This window comes from Eutrema salsugineum, unplaced genomic scaffold, assembly GCF_000478725.1.
Source record: "Eutrema salsugineum unplaced genomic scaffold, Eutsalg1_0 scaffold_9, whole genome shotgun sequence".
Taxonomy (NCBI): domain Eukaryota; kingdom Viridiplantae; phylum Streptophyta; class Magnoliopsida; order Brassicales; family Brassicaceae; genus Eutrema; species Eutrema salsugineum.
In genome coordinates, this window is record NW_006256342.1 from 1,832,454 (window position 1) to 1,851,416 (window position 18,963).

The 18,963-nt window shown below is 37.6% G+C and overlaps 5 protein-coding genes across 6 annotated transcripts; 3 read left to right on the forward strand and 2 right to left on the reverse strand.

Annotated features, from left to right (window-relative positions):
* Positions 1–504: 504 nt before the first annotated feature.
* Positions 505–3,726, forward strand: LOC18008868 (RNA-binding protein 38). The gene is made up of 8 exons (XM_006390130.2): positions 505–1,349; positions 1,666–1,810; positions 1,943–2,069; positions 2,274–2,316; positions 2,396–2,633; positions 2,795–2,873; positions 2,985–3,102; positions 3,189–3,726. The coding sequence occupies exons 1-7, from the start codon at positions 1,152–1,154 to the stop codon at positions 2,992–2,994; spliced, it is 840 nt and encodes a 279-aa protein (XP_006390192.1). The 5' UTR covers positions 505–1,151; the 3' UTR covers positions 2,995–3,102; positions 3,189–3,726.
* On the reverse strand, positions 3,682–5,477 carry LOC18007937 (psbP domain-containing protein 3, chloroplastic). Its single transcript, XM_006390132.2, has 10 exons — positions 5,311–5,477; positions 5,164–5,227; positions 4,956–5,059; positions 4,800–4,865; positions 4,629–4,709; positions 4,462–4,544; positions 4,287–4,362; positions 4,073–4,191; positions 3,947–3,991; positions 3,682–3,866 (listed from the first exon to the last, which is right to left on the reverse strand). Exons 1-10 carry the CDS (start codon positions 5,396–5,398, stop codon positions 3,840–3,842), a joined length of 753 nt encoding a protein of 250 aa, XP_006390194.1. The 5' UTR covers positions 5,399–5,477; the 3' UTR covers positions 3,682–3,839.
* Positions 5,478–5,784: 307 nt separating this feature from the next.
* Positions 5,785–9,163, reverse strand: LOC18008357 (short-chain dehydrogenase/reductase family 42E member 1). Its single transcript, XM_006390134.2, has 5 exons — positions 8,923–9,163; positions 7,471–7,813; positions 6,854–7,107; positions 6,561–6,757; positions 5,785–6,460 (listed from the first exon to the last, which is right to left on the reverse strand). Exons 1-5 carry the CDS (start codon positions 9,116–9,118, stop codon positions 5,975–5,977), a joined length of 1,476 nt encoding a protein of 491 aa, XP_006390196.1. The 5' UTR covers positions 9,119–9,163; the 3' UTR covers positions 5,785–5,974.
* A 787-nt stretch (positions 9,164–9,950) lies between these two features.
* Positions 9,951–11,602, forward strand: LOC18008324 (increased DNA methylation 3). Of its 2 annotated transcripts, none has more exons than XM_006390135.2 (3): positions 9,951–10,119; positions 10,780–10,991; positions 11,227–11,602. In XM_006390135.2, the coding sequence occupies exons 2-3, from the start codon at positions 10,817–10,819 to the stop codon at positions 11,478–11,480; spliced, it is 429 nt and encodes a 142-aa protein (XP_006390197.1). In that variant the 5' UTR covers positions 9,951–10,119; positions 10,780–10,816; the 3' UTR covers positions 11,481–11,602. The 2 variants fall into 2 exon arrangements, with proteins under 2 accessions (XP_006390197.1, XP_024009221.1); XM_024153453.1 differs by having other exon boundaries at positions 10,784–10,991.
* A 739-nt stretch (positions 11,603–12,341) lies between these two features.
* On the forward strand, positions 12,342–15,425 carry LOC18008537 (probable inorganic phosphate transporter 1-9). The gene is made up of 2 exons (XM_006390136.2): positions 12,342–13,055; positions 14,522–15,425. The coding sequence occupies exons 1-2, from the start codon at positions 12,346–12,348 to the stop codon at positions 15,423–15,425; spliced, it is 1,614 nt and encodes a 537-aa protein (XP_006390198.1). The 5' UTR covers positions 12,342–12,345.
* The last annotated feature ends 3,538 nt before the right edge of the window (positions 15,426–18,963 follow it).

The window sequence follows — 18,963 nt, forward strand, 5'->3', positions numbered from 1 at the left end:
ACTAGACTGTGAAATGTCCGATTCGTAGTCCGCGGCAAAATTAAACTAACTATGTCGTTATAGGTTTGTAGTCTAGTAAGACATAAACATTACTTACGATTCCTTAATATCGTTGACATTGGACCACAATTTGGGGTACGTAAAACATGAGTCACGAGTTCAAGAAACCCTAGCCGTTGATTCAGGATTTGCCGAGGACGAGGATTCATCTACACCATCCAAAATCGACAAATGATGGTCGAATTTTTTGATTTTATCGTCTTTTTTTTTTCTCTGTCTCAAGAGTGAACTCAGTTCTAAACGATAATGATAAATCAACAAAAGAAAGTAACATTCTGTGTAACGTTACTATATCGGATAAATTTGATAAAGACAATACAGATAACGATGATTACAACGTTAATTACACAATTAGAGTATAATTGTATGGGTCCCACGTCATTTACAATGGCCAAGAACAAAAGTATCTCCTCTCTCTCTCTCTCCCCTTCAACAAATCACGCACCATCTTCATCATCATCAATTCATCATCATCATCAACAACTTCTTCTTCATCACCATCAATGGAATTTCCCAATCTGAACCTACTTTTCCTTAAATCGATTCATCATTCTTCCTACCTTTGATTTCTTTTTCTATGTTATTTTGCTTTCATTTTCTTTCTCCAGATTTTCGAATTCGTCTCTGTTTTTGTTTATATATTTTTTTTTCTCTTTTCTTTTGTGTGATCAACCAAATTCCACCAACCGACTTCGTCCTCTGTCTGGCCCATACTAAAACCCACACTGCTTTTGCTTTTCTTTTTTCCCGGGAAATTTAATCTCTTTTCCTCATTTCGTCATTATTAGTAGGGAATGATCTTTTAGGTTTTTGTTTGCCCCGATCTCGCTTTTTGTTTTTCACTATCTCCGAGTAAACCCTAGAATATCCGCTTCTATGTCGATGGATTCTAGGTGTTTAATCTCTACTCTCCACGGTTTTCACTGGGCTTGTAATTATGTCTAGGGTTTACTCGGTCACCTTTATTATCACTTAGAATTTGATCCCTGTCCATAATTCATCGCCATCTTTTCTTTCTTTCGTTGGAATAAAGTTTCCATTTTTATTTTCCTCTCTTTCATTTTCCCACTTTCTCACTCACACCTATAATCATGGCGGTTCCGGGTTCTGGATTTCACTACTTGAATTCGCCTTTCGGAGACACAACCTTCACAAAAGTATTCGTCGGTGGCCTTGCTTGGGAGACTCAAAGTGAAACCCTTCGTCGGCATTTCGAACAGTACGGTGAAATCCTTGAAGCTGTCGTCATTGCCGATAAGAACACCGGCCGATCCAAAGGATACGGTTTTGTGAGTCTCTTCTTCCTCTGTTCTTTCTTTGCTGCTTGCTGATTGCTACTTGTAATGACATCTTCCTCTGCCTCTATAGATGCAAAAATGTTGCTTTTTTAGATACCCTTGAAATGAAATTCTCGTAGATGATTGCACATTTGGTTGATAATCAGATACAATGGCATCACCAGAGGCTTACCATCCAAATAACTCAATAGATCGTGTAAATAAGTCACTGAACATAGTAAAAAAAAATCATTAATTGACTTTTTTTCTTTCTTAAAGTTTGTAGAATGATTCAGTGCTCTGTTTCTGTTTCTTATGGAGGATTTAGGTGACTTTCCGAGACCAAGAATCTGCTAGGAGAGCTTGTGCTGACCCAACTCCCATTATAGATGGTAGACGTGCGAACTGTAACCTTGCTTCCCTTGGGAGACCTCGGCCTCCACTGCCCTATGCACTGATACCTAACATACCTGGTCAGCCTTGCTGCAATACTCATTCTCCATTGCTTTTTCTCTTACTGTGGGCTAGTATTCTATGTTGTGGTGGATCATTGCTGTTGTAGATTACCTGTAATTTAGTGCAATTGCTGGTTTTTCTTTGGTTAGGACGCTTAAGACCTGCTTCCCCGTACATTGGAAATGTGCAGGGTCCTCGTGGTTCACTTTTTGGGAACTATCCGTATCAGCAACCACTTCCATATAACTACCAGCAAGGAGTTGTGTACCCTTATGGGTGAGTCATGCAATATTAATTTCACACATTGCTTTACTGTTATCAAGGTTTCCTTGCCATGTGTTCTGTTTCTGGTAGAGCATTTTGGAGGAAGGGTAACAATGTGTTCGATGACCTCATTGGCTTGTAATGCATTAGTGAAAATGTGAAATATTATCAGCGCCTTATAAGTTCATTAATGTTTTGTTTTATTATCTATCTCAGGGTAACGTCATATGGAACCGAGTACATGTACTCACAATCACAGGTTGAAAAATGGCTCTCAGTTGAAGTTTCTTCTTGGTTTCTCTTCGTGTCATTATATTTTATCTCGTCTCATGGTTTAGGGTGTATATGGTCCATACATGGGGCAGCAGTACCTTCAGGTCTATGGAGTACCTGGGGCAGTTAATTCTTCAGTTTATCAATATGGGCAAGTAAATCAGAGCGTTCCAAGTGGCCACGGTTATACTGCAATTCAAGGGTATTCGGTTCCAGGAAGCCATTTTGTTCAGCTTGGTGGACCAACTGCCAGTTCGGTGACCACTTCTTCTATGTCTGTTCTTCAAGTTCCATACCCTTCAGGTGCATTTTAATGTCTTACGCTTCATAACCTTATATACCCTTTCACTGTTCAAATCTCAAAGTACTGACTCGATCAAGGCTTTTGCGTTACAAATACAATCATTTTAGAAAAGGTAAGTTTAAGTGCAGTTAAGTTATGTTATCTTTTGAATACTTTTCAGGCCCTGCTCCAGGACAGTCGCATATCATTGTCCATTCCCCTCAATTTATGCAGAGTAGCGGTTCTGACCAAACAACAAGGTGGGGATCAATCTAGTGCTTAGGGAAACATATGGACATTTGTTTTTTTTTTTCATCACCTGTATGCACATATGATTTTTTTCATCACTTGTATGATAGTACTGGTTTCAGTTATCCTTGAAGACTGAGGAGAAAGGAAGTTAAGGAGTAGTGACATTGCTATTCAAGGTGGCAGCAGAGGCTTCCTGTTTTATTAAGTCTTGCACGTTATTTATCTTGCATCCTAAAGGTATGTGTTTTCTCTTCGACGGTACTGGAAATGGCATCATCACAATGCCTTGATCTCATTAACGTCAAGATCTAATCGCGCTACAGGTTATATAAAGTAGTCTTGCTCGCTTGGAGGGCACATGGTGGAAAAGAGAAAAGGAAACTGGAGTTTCAGGGTTTTGTGCTTCCGTTTTCTTACCCATCCGTCAATGATGTTTATATCTAAACACAGCTACAAAAATGCTGCAGTGCTGCTGGCTCAAGCACGGGTTGAGTAGGCACTATAATGGTTTCCCGTCGGAGGGGAAAACTGTTGGTAATAAGTTGGTGTACAATATGCATATATATATACACACATACACAAGCATATACAAGGTAGAATCAAAATCTGATTCTTTTTTAGTCTAAAGTCGTAATACTACTACACTTCAGGTACAGGAGTGTAGTAACACTCATAGTCATAGGTATATAGCCTTTGTCCCAAGTCCTGCATTGTAAGTAAAACATGTCCATGTTCTTGTCTACCCCTGCATATATATATTTATCATTTAGTTGTGTAGGTTTTCTCTCTTGTTCCATGTCTGAACACACTAATGAATTGTTATTTGAAGCTTACTTCAAAGTATGGAGTCAGTTTTTGTCTCAAAATTTGATTGAAAAAAAGTGATTGTTCAGTAAACATAATGTTTGATCAATGTGAGGAGTGCAAAGATCAATTTGGCTCCGGTGATAGTCTGATAGATATGAATGTCCTTCTCATATGAATTTGAAAGACTTGACTGCCTGCAAAAACAGAGGAAAAAGTCAGGTTTTTTTTTTTCCATCTGGTGAAATCCTTCATTGTTGATATCTCTTCTTCGTACCTTCTGGATCTTGGAGCTTTGATCAGCAGATTCTTCATCTGTAAACTGTAATAACCATTGAGAGTCATTGTATTAGACTTAAGAATTTAATCAACGAGATTATTGTGGAAGTACTAGGATCATTACCTGCCCTGTGACAGTGTATAAACGGTTGTACCAACCATTTGTAGCCATTCCAATTGCAGAGTACAAATGCTTACGAGCTTCTCCCGGATTTTGTAAGGTGTACTCGATGTAATAGAATCCTGATCATAGATCCAAGAGACATAAACTTGTGTCAACGACCAAAGCAGATACATCAGAGATTCCTCTCTAAGTTGAGATTTTTTGTTTCTTTTACCCTTAGAAGCTCTGCTATCGACTAGCTTTGCAGTCACTCCTGCTGGTTTCTGCCAGCTTCTATCCAATCCACTGACCTATAAATAAACAGCATATCCAAATTTTAAGGAACTCTTTTGGTAAAGAGATTGTTTTTAACTTTAAACTTCAGGTCACAAGATTAGGAGAGACTTAACCAGTGTTTCGGCGAAAGCTTCCACCTTTCCAAAAGATTCCATCCGAGTGAAATCCGGACCTAGTCCAGTGATCGCTACGCTCACTGAGACGACGAACCATATTCACCTATCAGTTAAGCTCAAACGAAAGAAAAATAACAAAAACTTCTTATTAATAATATTATTACCATTGTAACTTGAAGTTTCTTCAGGGTAAAAAGCTGTGATTGACTTGAATCCGTTGGGTTCTGCTTGTCCAATTTTCCAGTCTTTGAGTAAATGCAATCATATTCATTCGTCAATGATATGATTTGGTCACTATCATAAGTACCTGAAAAACAGAGTTTGACGGTTTTTACCTTGTGGAATGGATATCTCGAATTTGTTCACCTCATCAGTGTACACCTGGAAAGTCTCTGAAGCATCTGAGAAAGAAAACCAGAGATAGTTTGGCTTTATCAGCTTCTACACTCTCAAGGAATCAACATGAAAACGAGCTTTTAAATCGACAATACTTGTCTCTGCAAATGCAGGTGAAACGGTAAATGGAAGGAAGAAAGCAGAGGAAGCGATCTGTAACATGACTTCCCTTCTCTTCATCTCAACATGATCGCTAGACCTGTTAAGAGAAGAAAACAAAGACTGAGACTTTAATCAGATTCAGAACAAACTCAGATAATGAAAAAGGTAGTGAATTTCACTGAGACGTTAATGGAGTTTTACAAAATCCGTTGTTTTTCCGCGTCGGAACGGTCTAGAGCAGGAATTGATGTACATCTTCTGGAATCTGGAAAGAATTGGCTCCAAGAATATGAAATTTGTACAAGGAGGACGATGAAATAGTGAAGTGACAGAGAGATAATTGAGGACCTGTAGTGATCTTCTTAATATAACGAGTCGAAGCGCGGGGACTCGAAAAGCTCAGCGGAGAAGAAAACCATGGAGAAATCGCTGCCATGTGTTTCAAGATATGTCCGCTTCTGAGAAATCTATCGCCGTTTGGTGTTTCTACTCTCGTTTTTTTTTTTAATTTCAAATTATATTTTGCTTTGTGGAAAAAATAATATATTTTATTGAACGTTATGCGAGTGTTATTTACAATTTTTCTATTATTTTAATTTCAAAATAATATTTTTACCATTATCGATTCTAAAGCTAAAAGAATTTTAAGGAAAAAAATATGAATTGTTAGGATACAAAAACTTTATAAAATAAGGAGTTAATCTTCATTTGTATATCACTGTAACACACTAACACTATTGAAAATGACATAATTAATTGTTCTTAAAATATATAGTATTATCCTTTTTCAGAATCATTAAATTACATATTGGATTTGATCCGTAAACAATGATATGAATATTCGAATTAATAATTTCCATACAACAACAATATCTACACAAATTTTAAAGTCAAATACTTAAATGTATAAAGCGGATTAATCTTGTCATTTAAAATTCCGGAAATGATCAATCATAAAGTAAAGAAAAATACTTGTTAATCATGGTTTAAACCGACGAATCTTCTTCAGACACTAATCTGACAATGAGTTGGCTAGAAGACCTTCTCTTATTGTTTTTTGCTTCACTTCATTGGCTCTTTTCAAAAGTAAGCGAAGAGAGAAAGTAGCGAGAAGAAGCGTTCTCCGAAACCAAGCCTTTGCATTCCTCGGATCCACTCTCCGAGCAAGCCACAACGCATAGACCGCTTCACTCACGTGTGCTGTCACCACAATCCCCGAAGCTATTCGCAAGACCAAAATCGACCTGAAGAAAAACAGCGCAATGGCTCGAAGGAAAGGTATGGGTCCAATATCTGGTAGCCACGCGACCGATATAAGGCTAGGCAATCCGATCACACAGAAAAGCCATGCGTAAATGCTTGGTCCATCGACTTCTCTCCTCTTCTTGTCTTTAAAATATGAAATGGTTTCGGTCATGGCTTCTTCGGGTTGTGTCTTGGGCTCGAACCCGAGTTCCTCCTTGGCTTTCTGAATCGAGTGGTAATGAGTCACCCCTACCTATCCATTTGAAACAAACAAACAAAAACACGCTATAAGCTCAAGCAAACCGGTCTCCTTTTAACTATATAGATCATCAAGACTACTTTTTAACAATTACCTTATAAACTTCTGGTGGAAGAATCAATGGTTGTGGAATCCACCGTTGGTTCAGAAATGGTGATAGCATTATGTATATTGCTTTGCATATATTTCCGAGTGAAACAGCGAGCGGAATAGATAGCGATGACTTGGGCAGGTCATAATCTAAATGCTTCAATAGTGGCTTGAGAAACTCAAAGAAGTTTATCGGAATACCTGCGCAAAAACAAACATCAGAACCGGCCTTGGAATGAACTGATGATCAAAGGAAAGTATATAAGAATTCATCAAGTTTGAGAGTATAAGTTTTACCATCAGAAACAAAGTAGGCCTTCCCGGCAGCTTTCGAGTGCTCATAGAATAAACCGGAGGTCGCTAACATGAGAGCGAGTACAATGTTATCCACGTAAATCAAGTCGGTTTTCGAGTTTGGATCGCCGATTTTGAAGAGGAGTAAACCCAATCTTGCATCAGAGATTATCCTATCAAGATACTTCTCTTCACCTGGTCCATAAACAAGTGGACAACGAATCGCGCACGTAGACAAAAGACTTCCATGTCCGTTCCTAGATTCCCATAAAAACATATATTAAACGTTAACATTACCATTCCATATATATATATATATATATATATTTGGTTCTCATTTCACATCATTTTTCCATTTTCCAAGATTCATTAGTAACTTCACAAAGACATAACCATAAATTCCACAGTTAATTTGTTAAACTTTCAAAAACGATCGAATAAGTTGTAAGAGGATTTTATATTTTTTCTTTGAACATTAGATTTATAAAAAAAAAAAATTTGAAATGCTAAATTTTAAACAATAAAAACGGTATTTACAATGAATGCTCCAAAATTTGAGCGTTAATTGAAAAGAAATCAAGTTATATATATAACCAACAACATAATGACTTTGCACTTACTCAACAGTACGACCGTTGTTCTTCAAAACTAACTGCTCGGCAGTAGATTTAAACTGATCATAAGGACAGACGTATTGATTGGAAGCTAAATAAGGAAGAGTTTCATCTCCATTCATAATCTCTTTTCCACTAAAAACGACACCGTTCGAGCTCAAATACACTACCCTTCTGATCCCTTTCTTCACGCAGGCTTCCATAACGTTACGGGTCCCTTCCACGTTAACTTCCTCGATCCGACGAGTCTGAGCCATTTCCTTACCGGAACCACCGTACGAAGCAAGATGAATAACACAGTCTACTCCGTCAAACGCCTCTTCTACGTCCTCTATCCTCACAACATCTCCTGGAATATATACGTTAGGAGCAAAAGTATATTGTTAGAACATTTCATATTAAAAAGGGAATTAGAACATATAGTATGGACCAATCTACTTTCATTTTGGTTTTGATTTAGAAACAAGATTTCAAAAATATACACTCATCTATTTTAAAATTAGTCATAATCTTTTTTTTTTTTAATAAAATATTATATTAGTTAAACCGACCCAAACCGGGGATCAACCGGTTTTACAGCAAATTGAAAATCAAAACCGGAAAAACCAAAAACGAAATCGGAAAAAAGAGGAGGAAGTGGTGAAAAATTTAGGGTCGTTCCGTCCGGTTGACGACCACACCGGCACACTGCCGGGTCGTTCACAACACAGCCGGAGACCCGACTCCGGAAGTCATTCCCGAACCCGGAGGACCTGATCCCCACTCAACTGATCCCGGCGACATCTAAGAATAAACAGACACCACACGGTTTTTAACCGGTGAGATGCTCGTTGGAGCAAGCACTCAATCTCCTACTTCCTCATTAGCTCCTCCTCCGTCTTGACGAGGGTTCTCCAACGGTCTTGCCTCAACACCACACCTTCAGATCCGGTCGAGGAGGACCCAAAAAATGGAGCTGCTTCAGACATAGGACACCATCCGCAGCACCTCCTCAACTCGCAACGCAACCCACCGAACCTCACCAACGGCTTCCGCTGCTTGCGGCGGCTCAGATCTACTTTCTTCTTCATGGCTTCTCGTTCTTCTCACCCACCGCCGTCCTCAAAGCAGTCTCAGATCTGGATAATAAAGCATGCCACTGTCGAATACAGATAGTCCAGCCACCGTTTGCTCCGTCGGAGAGTTTTCCACGCCTCAGCGTCGCCGGAGAAGGAGTGGCAGAGCACTATTGGTTCACCTTGCTTTCACCGGAGCATTGAAGCACCTAACAACCTTGAGCCTCTCACGGCCCGGCAAAGGACGCCGGTCACCGGAGAGGACTCCTAACCAGAAAAGAGATCTACTTTTGAAAGCTTACGATAGGAGAGAAGGGAGAGAAAAAGAAGAGAGAGAATGGTGTTTGTTTAATTAGTCATAATCTTGATTCGGGTATATAGAGAGTTAAATCAATCTGAATACCGTATATGCAGTGGACGCCGGATTCTTTGAGATGGTCGGACCAAGAAGAGGTGATGCGGCAGTCTAAGGAGCGGACTTGGATAGCACCACGGCGGAGCAGCTCAAGGCACACGGCGGAGCCGACTAAACCCAACCCACCCGTCACGGCAACAACTTTGCCTTGTATTCCACTATTTTCCTCTTCTGTCATCTCCATTTTTCGGTATGGTTTCTTCTTCGATTTTCAGTTTTGATTGTTCCAAAGAAGGTCAATGAAGAGTTTAAATACATAAATTAGAGGGTTGGGTGGTTAAGGTAATGGCATGTTATGATATAAATTAAATATTAAGCGTTAGGCACAAGAACCTGTTGTCGTTTGAAGCACGTGTCAAGAACCAGTTCTTTTAAAATAAGAAACCGCAATTCATGCTAATTGTTAGATACTATATGTAGTTAATCAGCCAACGACAAAAACGAAGCAAGGTTACAACCGAAAATTATAATTAAGCTAATGAAAGTTCTTTTGATCTACCGGTTGGTTGACCAATAAATCTTGCACCTTGTTTAACGTTTTTAAATCTTGAATATGACAATATGTATCCACATAACAAAAATAAGACAATATATTTACGTAGGACCTGCAGGTAATGCAACCCGCATATTAGCAATGACCTGATTTATTTGAGTTTGGATCAGTTGTTGTTATCTTATAATTAACTCCAAATCACAAAATTGAGATAGTTGGATTGAATTTCAGAACAGTTTAGTATTTGAGTTTAACATTTTACCCCAAAAAAAAAAACATTTTAGTTTGCAGAAATCTAATTTGGTTATGGGCTCGACCAAGACATTATGCAAAGAAAGAAAGGTTTTTGGTTTTTGGCTCTGTATACTCTGACCGAAAGAAAGAAAAAAATCTCATACACTCATACATACCAAATACTACTATATCTAGTTATATTATATTAGATTTAAATTAAGCTCAAATGTAGCGAAGCACAAAGAAATAAGTATTATAGTACAAATGTGGGTAATTTGGTTTCGAGGTTGTTTAGTCAGCTTGATCAATAAAGTTGTTGACACGTGACTTCTTTAGATTGGTTACTTTGGCTTCCTTCTTCCTCCCGACTCAGCAAAACTCACCACTACCGGTCAAGCGTTCTGAAGCGGAAACCTCGCAGTCAACAACATCGGAATTCACCGGAGATCATCTCAACGGTACCCATCTCCGTTCTCGCTTTGTTGCTTATCTGCTCGGGTTCTTCTTTTTTGCCACAAAATAATTTCCTGGGTTTTTAGTGTAGAATGGAGAATTAGGGTTTTTCTTTTTGGGCGTTGTCTGTATTCTCTACTCGAACCCTTCCCCAAGAATACGACGAATTCGTTGCTATATCGCCGCTCATCTTAGGGTTTAGTCAGACGACCCCAAATTATGCCCCAATTTCTGTTCTTTTTCCGAAATCGAGAATTTCGGCAGTTAAATTCGTAGACCTGTTTGAGCTTTTGGATTGTCAATAAAATCGACTGCTTTTGTACTGATTGATCTTTCTGTGTGTCTGGTTCATACCATTTAGCTCTTTTTCCAATCTTGTCATCATCATTTCCAGATACCAACTCATCTTTCTAATGATTTTGAGTTTCAAAAATGGGTTCATCGAAAGTGGCAATCTTGTTCCATCTTCTCGGAATCCTACTTTTGGAGAAAGAAATGGTAGAAATAATGAGGTTGAAAGGATTAAACTTGCTTCATAGGAATAGGACCCTTTTACTCTTTAAAGTCCGAACTTTTACTCTTTTTGGCTTCTTTGCTTACATCTTCAAACCTGACATGTGCTGGATTTAGTTGTTGTTTACCTTCTTCTTTCTCTTCCTTGATAGGTAGGTTTGTGGAAAAACAAAATCACAAAGCAACACCATGAACCCTGAGAACCATCAGACTAGTACTCATTCGAAAGTGATCTCCCATGTGTTCTCCACTGGTACTGCCAAGCAAGGCTGTGCTGGGCCACCCATCGGTCTTGTCGATATTGGTGTGAGCGAAATTGCCTACCTCTTCAGAGTCTCTCTCCCAGGCATTGAGAAAAATCAAAGTAAGCTTTTCACATTTCTTTTCTCCAATTGTCCTTTCAATAATAACACCATTCTTGGATTGTCATAGAGCCGTCTCAATACAAATTTCCTTTTTACTTCTGCCACCTGTTAAAACCAGAACGGATTCATTATGTTTTGGGTTTCATAATTACCAATGACATGAAAAGAAAGTCTCATTCTTTTCACAATCTCATCTGTGACCCAAAATGCAATCTTCTTCTGATCTGTTAATAGATAAGATCAAATGTGAGATCCAGAGGGAGGGAAGAGTATGCATCCAAGGAGTGGTACCTGAGATTGCTATTCCAAGTGAGTCAGGATGCTTGTACAGAATGCAAGTGCAGCAGCTCTGCCCTCCAGGTCCATTTTCGATCACGTTTAATCTTCCGGGACAAGTGGATCCTCGCTTGTTTTCTCCAAAGCTTAGACCTGATGGGATCCTTGAAGTTGTTGTCGTCAAGCTCGGAGTACGCATCCCAACTTCATAATTCCGGTTTTCATTAACTAGGATCTGCTCAAGTGTTTTGTGTAAAGACAATGATCCGATTTCTTGAGACTGAGACAAAAAAAAAAGTTAGATGTGAAAATGGTATTGTTTTGAGCAAGTTGATTTCTAACGTTTTCATTAAAATTAGGCCTCCATTTCAGATCACCCAATCCGATCATATCCTTGTTGGATCCGAATTACCCAAATTTATATCAATTGGTAAGAACACGTGTCAGCTGATATCTATAGTTATCTATTAACATCACTTAAAATTATCTTAATTTTCCTTAAATACATGAAAAATCCAAATTGAAGAGGGCTTAACAAGTATTATCAAATTCTTAACTAACTGTCACCTTAAGAAGGTGAAGCTATGGCTTTGTTATGGAATTCTATGTTTAGACAACTTTGGTGTTGAAGACTTAGGAGAGATTGAGAGCGACTACAGAGATCTGATCAAAGCACTAGAGGAGAGCCTCAAGAATTGCCTTGGGTCATATTCTTACTCAAAAGCAAAAGAGAATCATAAAGTTATTAAAAACAAAAAAAAAATAGTGAAGAAAGAGCAAAAGAGAATCATAAAGTTATAAATTTTAATAGGAAAAAGAGTTTTATAGACTTTGTAATCCGAATTTAGAAATAACATTGTGGAAGTCAACTAAAGGAAGTGGACTCGATCCAGGGAGAGGGAGGTGTTGTGTTTGTTCCTTGCAGTCAAAACAAAAGCATATTCCATCATAACCTCTCTTGAAGAAGAAACTCTTCAAAAATTAAAATGGAGAGAAAGAGACTTCAAATGTTCTCAGGTTGTGTATCCAAGAACTCCTCAAAACAAAACAAAAATAAATAAACAAATAAAGAATTCGATGCCGGCGTTAAGAGTGTTATCGGCGTTAGACGCGGCGAGGATACAGTGGTACCATTTCAAGGCGATAATAGTCGCCGGAATGGGTCTCTTCACCGACGCATACGACCTCTTCTGTATAGCTCCGGTAATGAAAATGATAAGCCAAATCTATTACCACAAAGACTCAATCGGAACCGCCGTTCTCTCCACCTCTTACGCCATCGCTCTCCTCGGCACCGCCTTGGGTCAGCTTCTCTTCGGCTACTTAGGCGACCGTGTCGGACGCCGGAGAGTCTACGGTCTCTGTCTTCTCATCATGGTTCTTAGCTCCTTCGGCTGCGGTTTCTCCGTCTGCACCACTCGCCGATCTTGCGTCATGGCCAGTCTCGGCTTCTTCCGATTCGTCCTCGGCCTCGGAATCGGAGGCGATTACCCTCTCTCCGCCACTATTATGTCGGAATTCGCTAATAAAAGGACGCGTGGCGCTTTTATCGCCGCCGTGTTCTCGATGCAGGGTCTTGGGATTCTCACTAGCTCCGCCGTGACTATGGCTGTGTGCGTTGCGTTTAAAAACGCCGCCGCCGGGTCGGAGGGTTCGACGAAAGCGGCGGGGGTGGAGACTTCGGCTCCGGCGGAGTCCGATGTTGCGTGGAGGTTGATTCTGATGATCGGTGCTCTTCCCGCCGCGTTAACTTACTACTGGCGGATGCTTATGCCTGAAACCGCCAGGTTCCCTTCAATTCTCTCCAAATTCTTTTTTTTCTTTTTTGTTTTCCTTCTAAATTTAATTTTTTTTTTAAATTATTTTTTACCATATAATGCCCCTATTTTAATGTTTATACCTGATATAGAATATAATTATTTTGAACAAAAAGTATAGAATATAACCCATAAATATATTCACTATCTTGTGTGACTTTGCTTCCTACCCATCCCCACATACAAACCTCTTCGAAATTTCTGTATTATATAAGTTTACACTATTTTAATTATAAATAACCGCCAGAAAGAAACCATGTTTAAATAACTCTTTTAAACGATAGCAATTGTCACTATAGATTACCTTAGGTCGTTTGAGTTTTCTCATCAAAATCTTATCTGTTGTATAAAGTAAAAAGAAGCTAATTTGTATTCCATACAGCGAAATAGTATAAAAAGAGTCAGATTAATTCGCAAAGATAGCTAATAGGCTATCGCCACTCAAACTTTAGTGTATTAATATATATCCGTATTTTGATAGTAGTAATAAAAATTAATATACTTATATAAATGAATGTCTTGCTTGACTTGGTTTGCTACTATCCTCAAACAAACCTTGGACGTTTTCAGATTATTAATGAAATCTCAATGTAGAATTATATAAATCAAATTATATTGAAAAGTTAAGTCGTGTGCTAAAACAATTTCCGTACGAAATAACGATGTTGGAGAAACTGAAACTTATTATGTGAGAGACTAATTCATGAAATTTAAACTAAATTCGATCTGATTATGATCCGATGATCAACATAAAATAATGGAGTATAAATGTGCAATAATGTAAAGAGTGGGAACTTCGTGGTTTGGTCCTAGGAAGTAAAGTTGACTTGTGAGGGAGATATACCGAACACAGTGGTATATACCTCTCGTGAATCGTGATAACGTATTCACATATTATTCCCACTATTATATATTTATATGTATAATATATGGTCTTGGTATGGCTTGTCTGTATTTAATTATTCTTCCCAGGTATAAGCTCCAGCTAATAAACAGAGCTGTATGTTTATTAGAACTAGCTTTAATCCCTCCAACTAATATGTATTCTCTTGATCTAGTTCTCCCACTTTGATTATCTTTGTTGCTTCATAAGAAAAAAGGTTGAAGAGATTGGCCTTTTCCTTTCCGTGTGTTATATCGTCTGACGACTAATTATTTAGTTTAGCTGCGATATCTATCACTATAATAAACCTTATTTAATTTAAACTGACTAAAGTTTAAGTAACTTCAGTAGATTTGTGTTAACGATATATAAAGAGACAGTGACTGAAAATCAATTGAAAAAAAATCATATAATTAGTTTAATCAACCAATGTGTTCGAAATCATACATGCATGGACTAATTGTGACATATAGTATATATACAGATATACACATCATAAATATATATCACATCTTTACTTTTACACTACTAACAAGTTTTGAAATGCATGCAGATACACAGCACTTGTAGAGAACAATGTAGTTCAAGCAGCAAAAGACATGCAAAGAGTTATGTCTGTATCCATATCTCAAGTCGCCGAAGACTCATCATCGGAAAGTACACACCAACGACAACTACCTTCTTCCTCCTCCTACAAACTCTTCTCTCGCCGTTTCCTCAGCCTCCACGGCCGTGACCTCTTTGCAGCCTCAGCCAATTGGTTCCTTGTGGACGTCGTCTTCTACACAAGCAACCTCCTCCTCTCTCAAATCTTCAATTTCTCCAACAAACCTCTCAAATCCACAAACGTCTACGACTCTGCCTTCGAAGTAGCTAAGCTAGCAGCCATTGTAGCCGCTTGCTCCACCATCCCCGGTTACTGGTTCACCGTCTACTTCATCGATAGAATCGGGCGAGTCAAGATTCAGATAATGGGGTTTTTCTTTATGGCCATTGTTTACTTAGTCGCTGGGATTCCGTATAGTTGGTATTGGTCAAAGCACGAGAAGACTAACAAAGGCTTTATGGTTCTCTACGGTTTGATTTTCTTCTTTAGCAACTTTGGTCCCAACACGACGACGTTTATCATCCCTGCGGAGCTTTTTCCGGCTAGGTTTAGGTCCACGTGTCACGGGATATCTGGAGCTGCAGGGAAGTTTGGGGCGATTGTTGGGACTGTTGGTTTCTTGTGGGCCACGAAACACGACGAAGCCCACAAAGAGGACGTTTTTCCGGACGTGAAACGCGTGAGAATCGCGTTTTTGATTCTTGGTGGCGTTTGTATCGCTGGAATGTTCGTGACGTATTTCTTCACGCGTGAAACTATGGGAAGGTCGTTAGAAGAGAACGAAGAGGACGAGATTGGTTCAACGTCTACAGGATCACCTTCTGCGAATGATTTGCTTCGAAGACAATAGTGATTTTGAGATCAAACGAAACCTGCTTGAATCATCTTTTGATCTCTTCTCTCTAATCAACTCTTAATTTTCTTTGGTTTTTGATGTTTGATACACAACTCTCTTTCTTTCTTTTTTTGTGTTCTTTCAGTTCTTTTCTCATGTTATATTTTTTCCTTTTTCATTCGGTGCATATTAAAGGGGTATATATATGTCAAATCTTGATCCTTTTATTCAGTTTTTCTTCTTACCCAATGTATAAACCAAAGAAAGTTAAAAATTGAGAATATCTGATATTAAACATGATTGAAAATCACTTACATTTGGTTGGGAAAGAAGCCATCTTGTTGATTCCACTTAAACCTTCTAGTTTACCAGTGTTCCTCTTCATCTTAAGGAAACTTTTTTCTCCCCATTTTGGCCCCCCAAGAATTCTTCATTATGATGTCATTCATTCCTTTACTTGATCCGTACCCAACCCCGGCTACACCGTGGTCCAACGCGTCCCCGCACCGCCCATTAAACACACCCTTCACATCAAGCCGTGCCTGAGATTTCTCTAACTACAAACGAGAAAAAAAATTGGCCCCTTAAAATTCTTCTTAATGCAGCTTAACCCACAAATAATTAGCAAAAAAGAAGAAAAAATGACATATATGCGTTTGGGAAGAGTCGAACCTAGGCAAATCTTTAACCAAACATGCTTTTACCATTTCACAGACCACTTGGACTAACTCCAATTCTGAAAAATTGGCCCAAAAAAAATATTTAACTTCTCCGGCCTTGAAGCACATGCTTCATTAGTTTGTGCTCAGACACGGCTCTGCCAAGATGACAATTCAAAACCACAAAAACTATGTATTTCTTACAAATTGATTATTACCGATTCTTGAATGTTTTTAAAGGTTAGAGAATGGATGTTAACTTACACCCCTTGTAGAACGGAAAGTCTCTACTAGAGGCTTCGATTGCGACACTGACTGGCTCAGTCTTCATTTCGGTCGAAACCTCTGTCTCAGGGAGTACGTTTCATCGATTGAGGATACAAGATCATCAGTTAAGCCCATTTAGGCCCATTTAGGCCCATTTATAAAACGCAGGACATATTTGTTCGTGATACAAGAACAGAAAACTAATACAGTCTTCATCTTCTTTTTTTACATCAAAAACTTAAGAAAAAAAGGTTTTCGTATGTTATAGGAGTATTTATTAGTTTCCTTAACAGGAAGATATTTAATCAAAAAGAGTGTAAATAGAAAAAATAGCATCAATACACACACAAAAATACAACAAATGTGGAAAGACTCTCCCTCTCCCCCCCCCTAACCTACGCCGGCTACGTCACGTGCGCACTCCTGCATCTATCTACATTTTCACATTCGAGTTACATAAATTGGGTAACCTATCGTAATATTTTTTTTGTTTTTATGTTGTAACAAGGGTAACCTGTTGTAATATACTGATATCGTCTCATCCTTAACACCATTACTTTACCTATATAATAAAAGGTTGTCAGCAAAAATAGAATTATGAATCTATCATCATAATAAGCACAAGTTAGAGCTTATTGATAGAAATAATAACATCTGTTGCCGTTTCTTCACTTTATCATGTAATATTTCATTCTCGAATAAATTTTCGTAAGAGCTTTTACTTTTTCAATAAATGTTATTTTCTATATAAAATTTTCAACATTCAATAATACATTAGATTTGGACATCATCGTGTGCAAGAGAGAGACTAAGAGAGATTAATAAAACAGTTTGTATTATATATACATATTTATACTCCTTCCGTTTCACAAAAAGTGTTATTCTGACATTCTTCACATAAATTAAAAAATAAAATAAAATGTCTTTTATACGCTTATTAATTTGCAGAAAATGATTCTTGAAATTATATTTATAATTAATTTTCTGAATTTATTGAGGTTAAAAATAGTATTTTATGTTAAAAATTACATTGGAATTCTAAAACGACATTTTTTTTGAAACAAAAAAAGAGTGCCCGAACGACACTCTTTATAAAACGGAGGGAGTATAAAAAAAAAAAAGTCTCTCGTTACGATCTGAAATGATGGATTGACGTACGTTCCTCTTTACTTGCTATTTTAACAACCATGTTTAGTCACTTCTTTATCCAGTTTATATTCGTCTACAACTTGTAGCGACGAAAATAGTTCTTAACAGTAGAAAAATCTTTTCTATAACTAAAAACTAAATTCTACAAATCAGGGTTAAGTAACACATTTACAAAAACAAAGAATTGTCAAAACTTTAGGACAAAAACTGAAACACACAACTACTCAATATAACTCCGGTACCCTTGGATCTTTAGCACATAGTCATACTATTTAATTAGAGATTGACAAAAAAATAAAAAAGCATACTATTAAAGATACTACAATACAAGCACACGACTAAACAAGCTTTATTCAGAAATCCAATATAAGATATGTGCATGCACGGTTTTATTGGTCCCCCCCAAGTTTGCAACTGATCTCGCCCACATTTATGAAGGCTTCGTCTGTCCCAATATCCTCAAGACTTTTACATTTATTGCCCATCCACTGTACGGACGTCGTTCAGTGTACTACTATTAATATTCACAATCCAATCTTCGCATAAAATTATCATTAAACTAGACCAAAAGTATCATACATTAACCCAAAAATGTTTCATATAATATATAGAAATAGTTATCTCTCTCGTAGGGGACTATAATCCAGACTCTAAGAATCAGACTACTCGCGTGAGTGATAATATTGTATTTATAGGCTATGATTGCTACCCCAAGATGAATGATGCAATGATTATTATATGTTTCTAAGTTTTTATATACCGATTTGTGTTCAATTAGTCTTTTTTTTTTAAATGCTCAGTTAGTTCATCAGCTTCACTTTGTTCTTTTAAGGAATTTGCACTTTTGTTTTTTTTAAAATGTTTTGATAGAATGGAATAAACTAACGTTTACTGGGTTCTATTCTATTTTCTTAATTATAAACTAAAATGAAAATTATATAAAATTAACCATTATATTTCGTTGAATTAAAGAGGCAAAATGGGAGAAAAAATAGGATTGCTTGTGAAGGGAAATGAGTGAGAGGTCGTTCTCTGGTGGAGCAGGTCGGTGCTGCCATTGTCCTTTCCTCTTCCTCCTTCATTTATTATTTATCCATCTTCTCCTTCTACGTCCTCTTCTTTTAATTTTTTTTAATCTTTTGTTGCGGTTTTTCTTAAGATTTAGTGATAGAGAGTGACTGTTTTTGTATGTATTTCGGTTAAAACTTTCCAAATAAAAAACAGTTTAATGTGGCCTTAGTTTATCTTATTTTGAATTTGTGCCTTAGTTTATCATATTTTGAACTTGTGAAGCGAACGAAACGAGAATGTCATCTATGCGAGATGTTAATGTTGTGCAGTTTAGTTCTAACAGGTGCCGTGTAACTGATATTTTACTCCTAATTGAGATTAATATTTTCCAATCTGGTATTTTCTCAAGCGACATTTTTTTGTCATTTTAAAAGCTAAAATTTTATTTGTAATAAACTTTTAAAAAA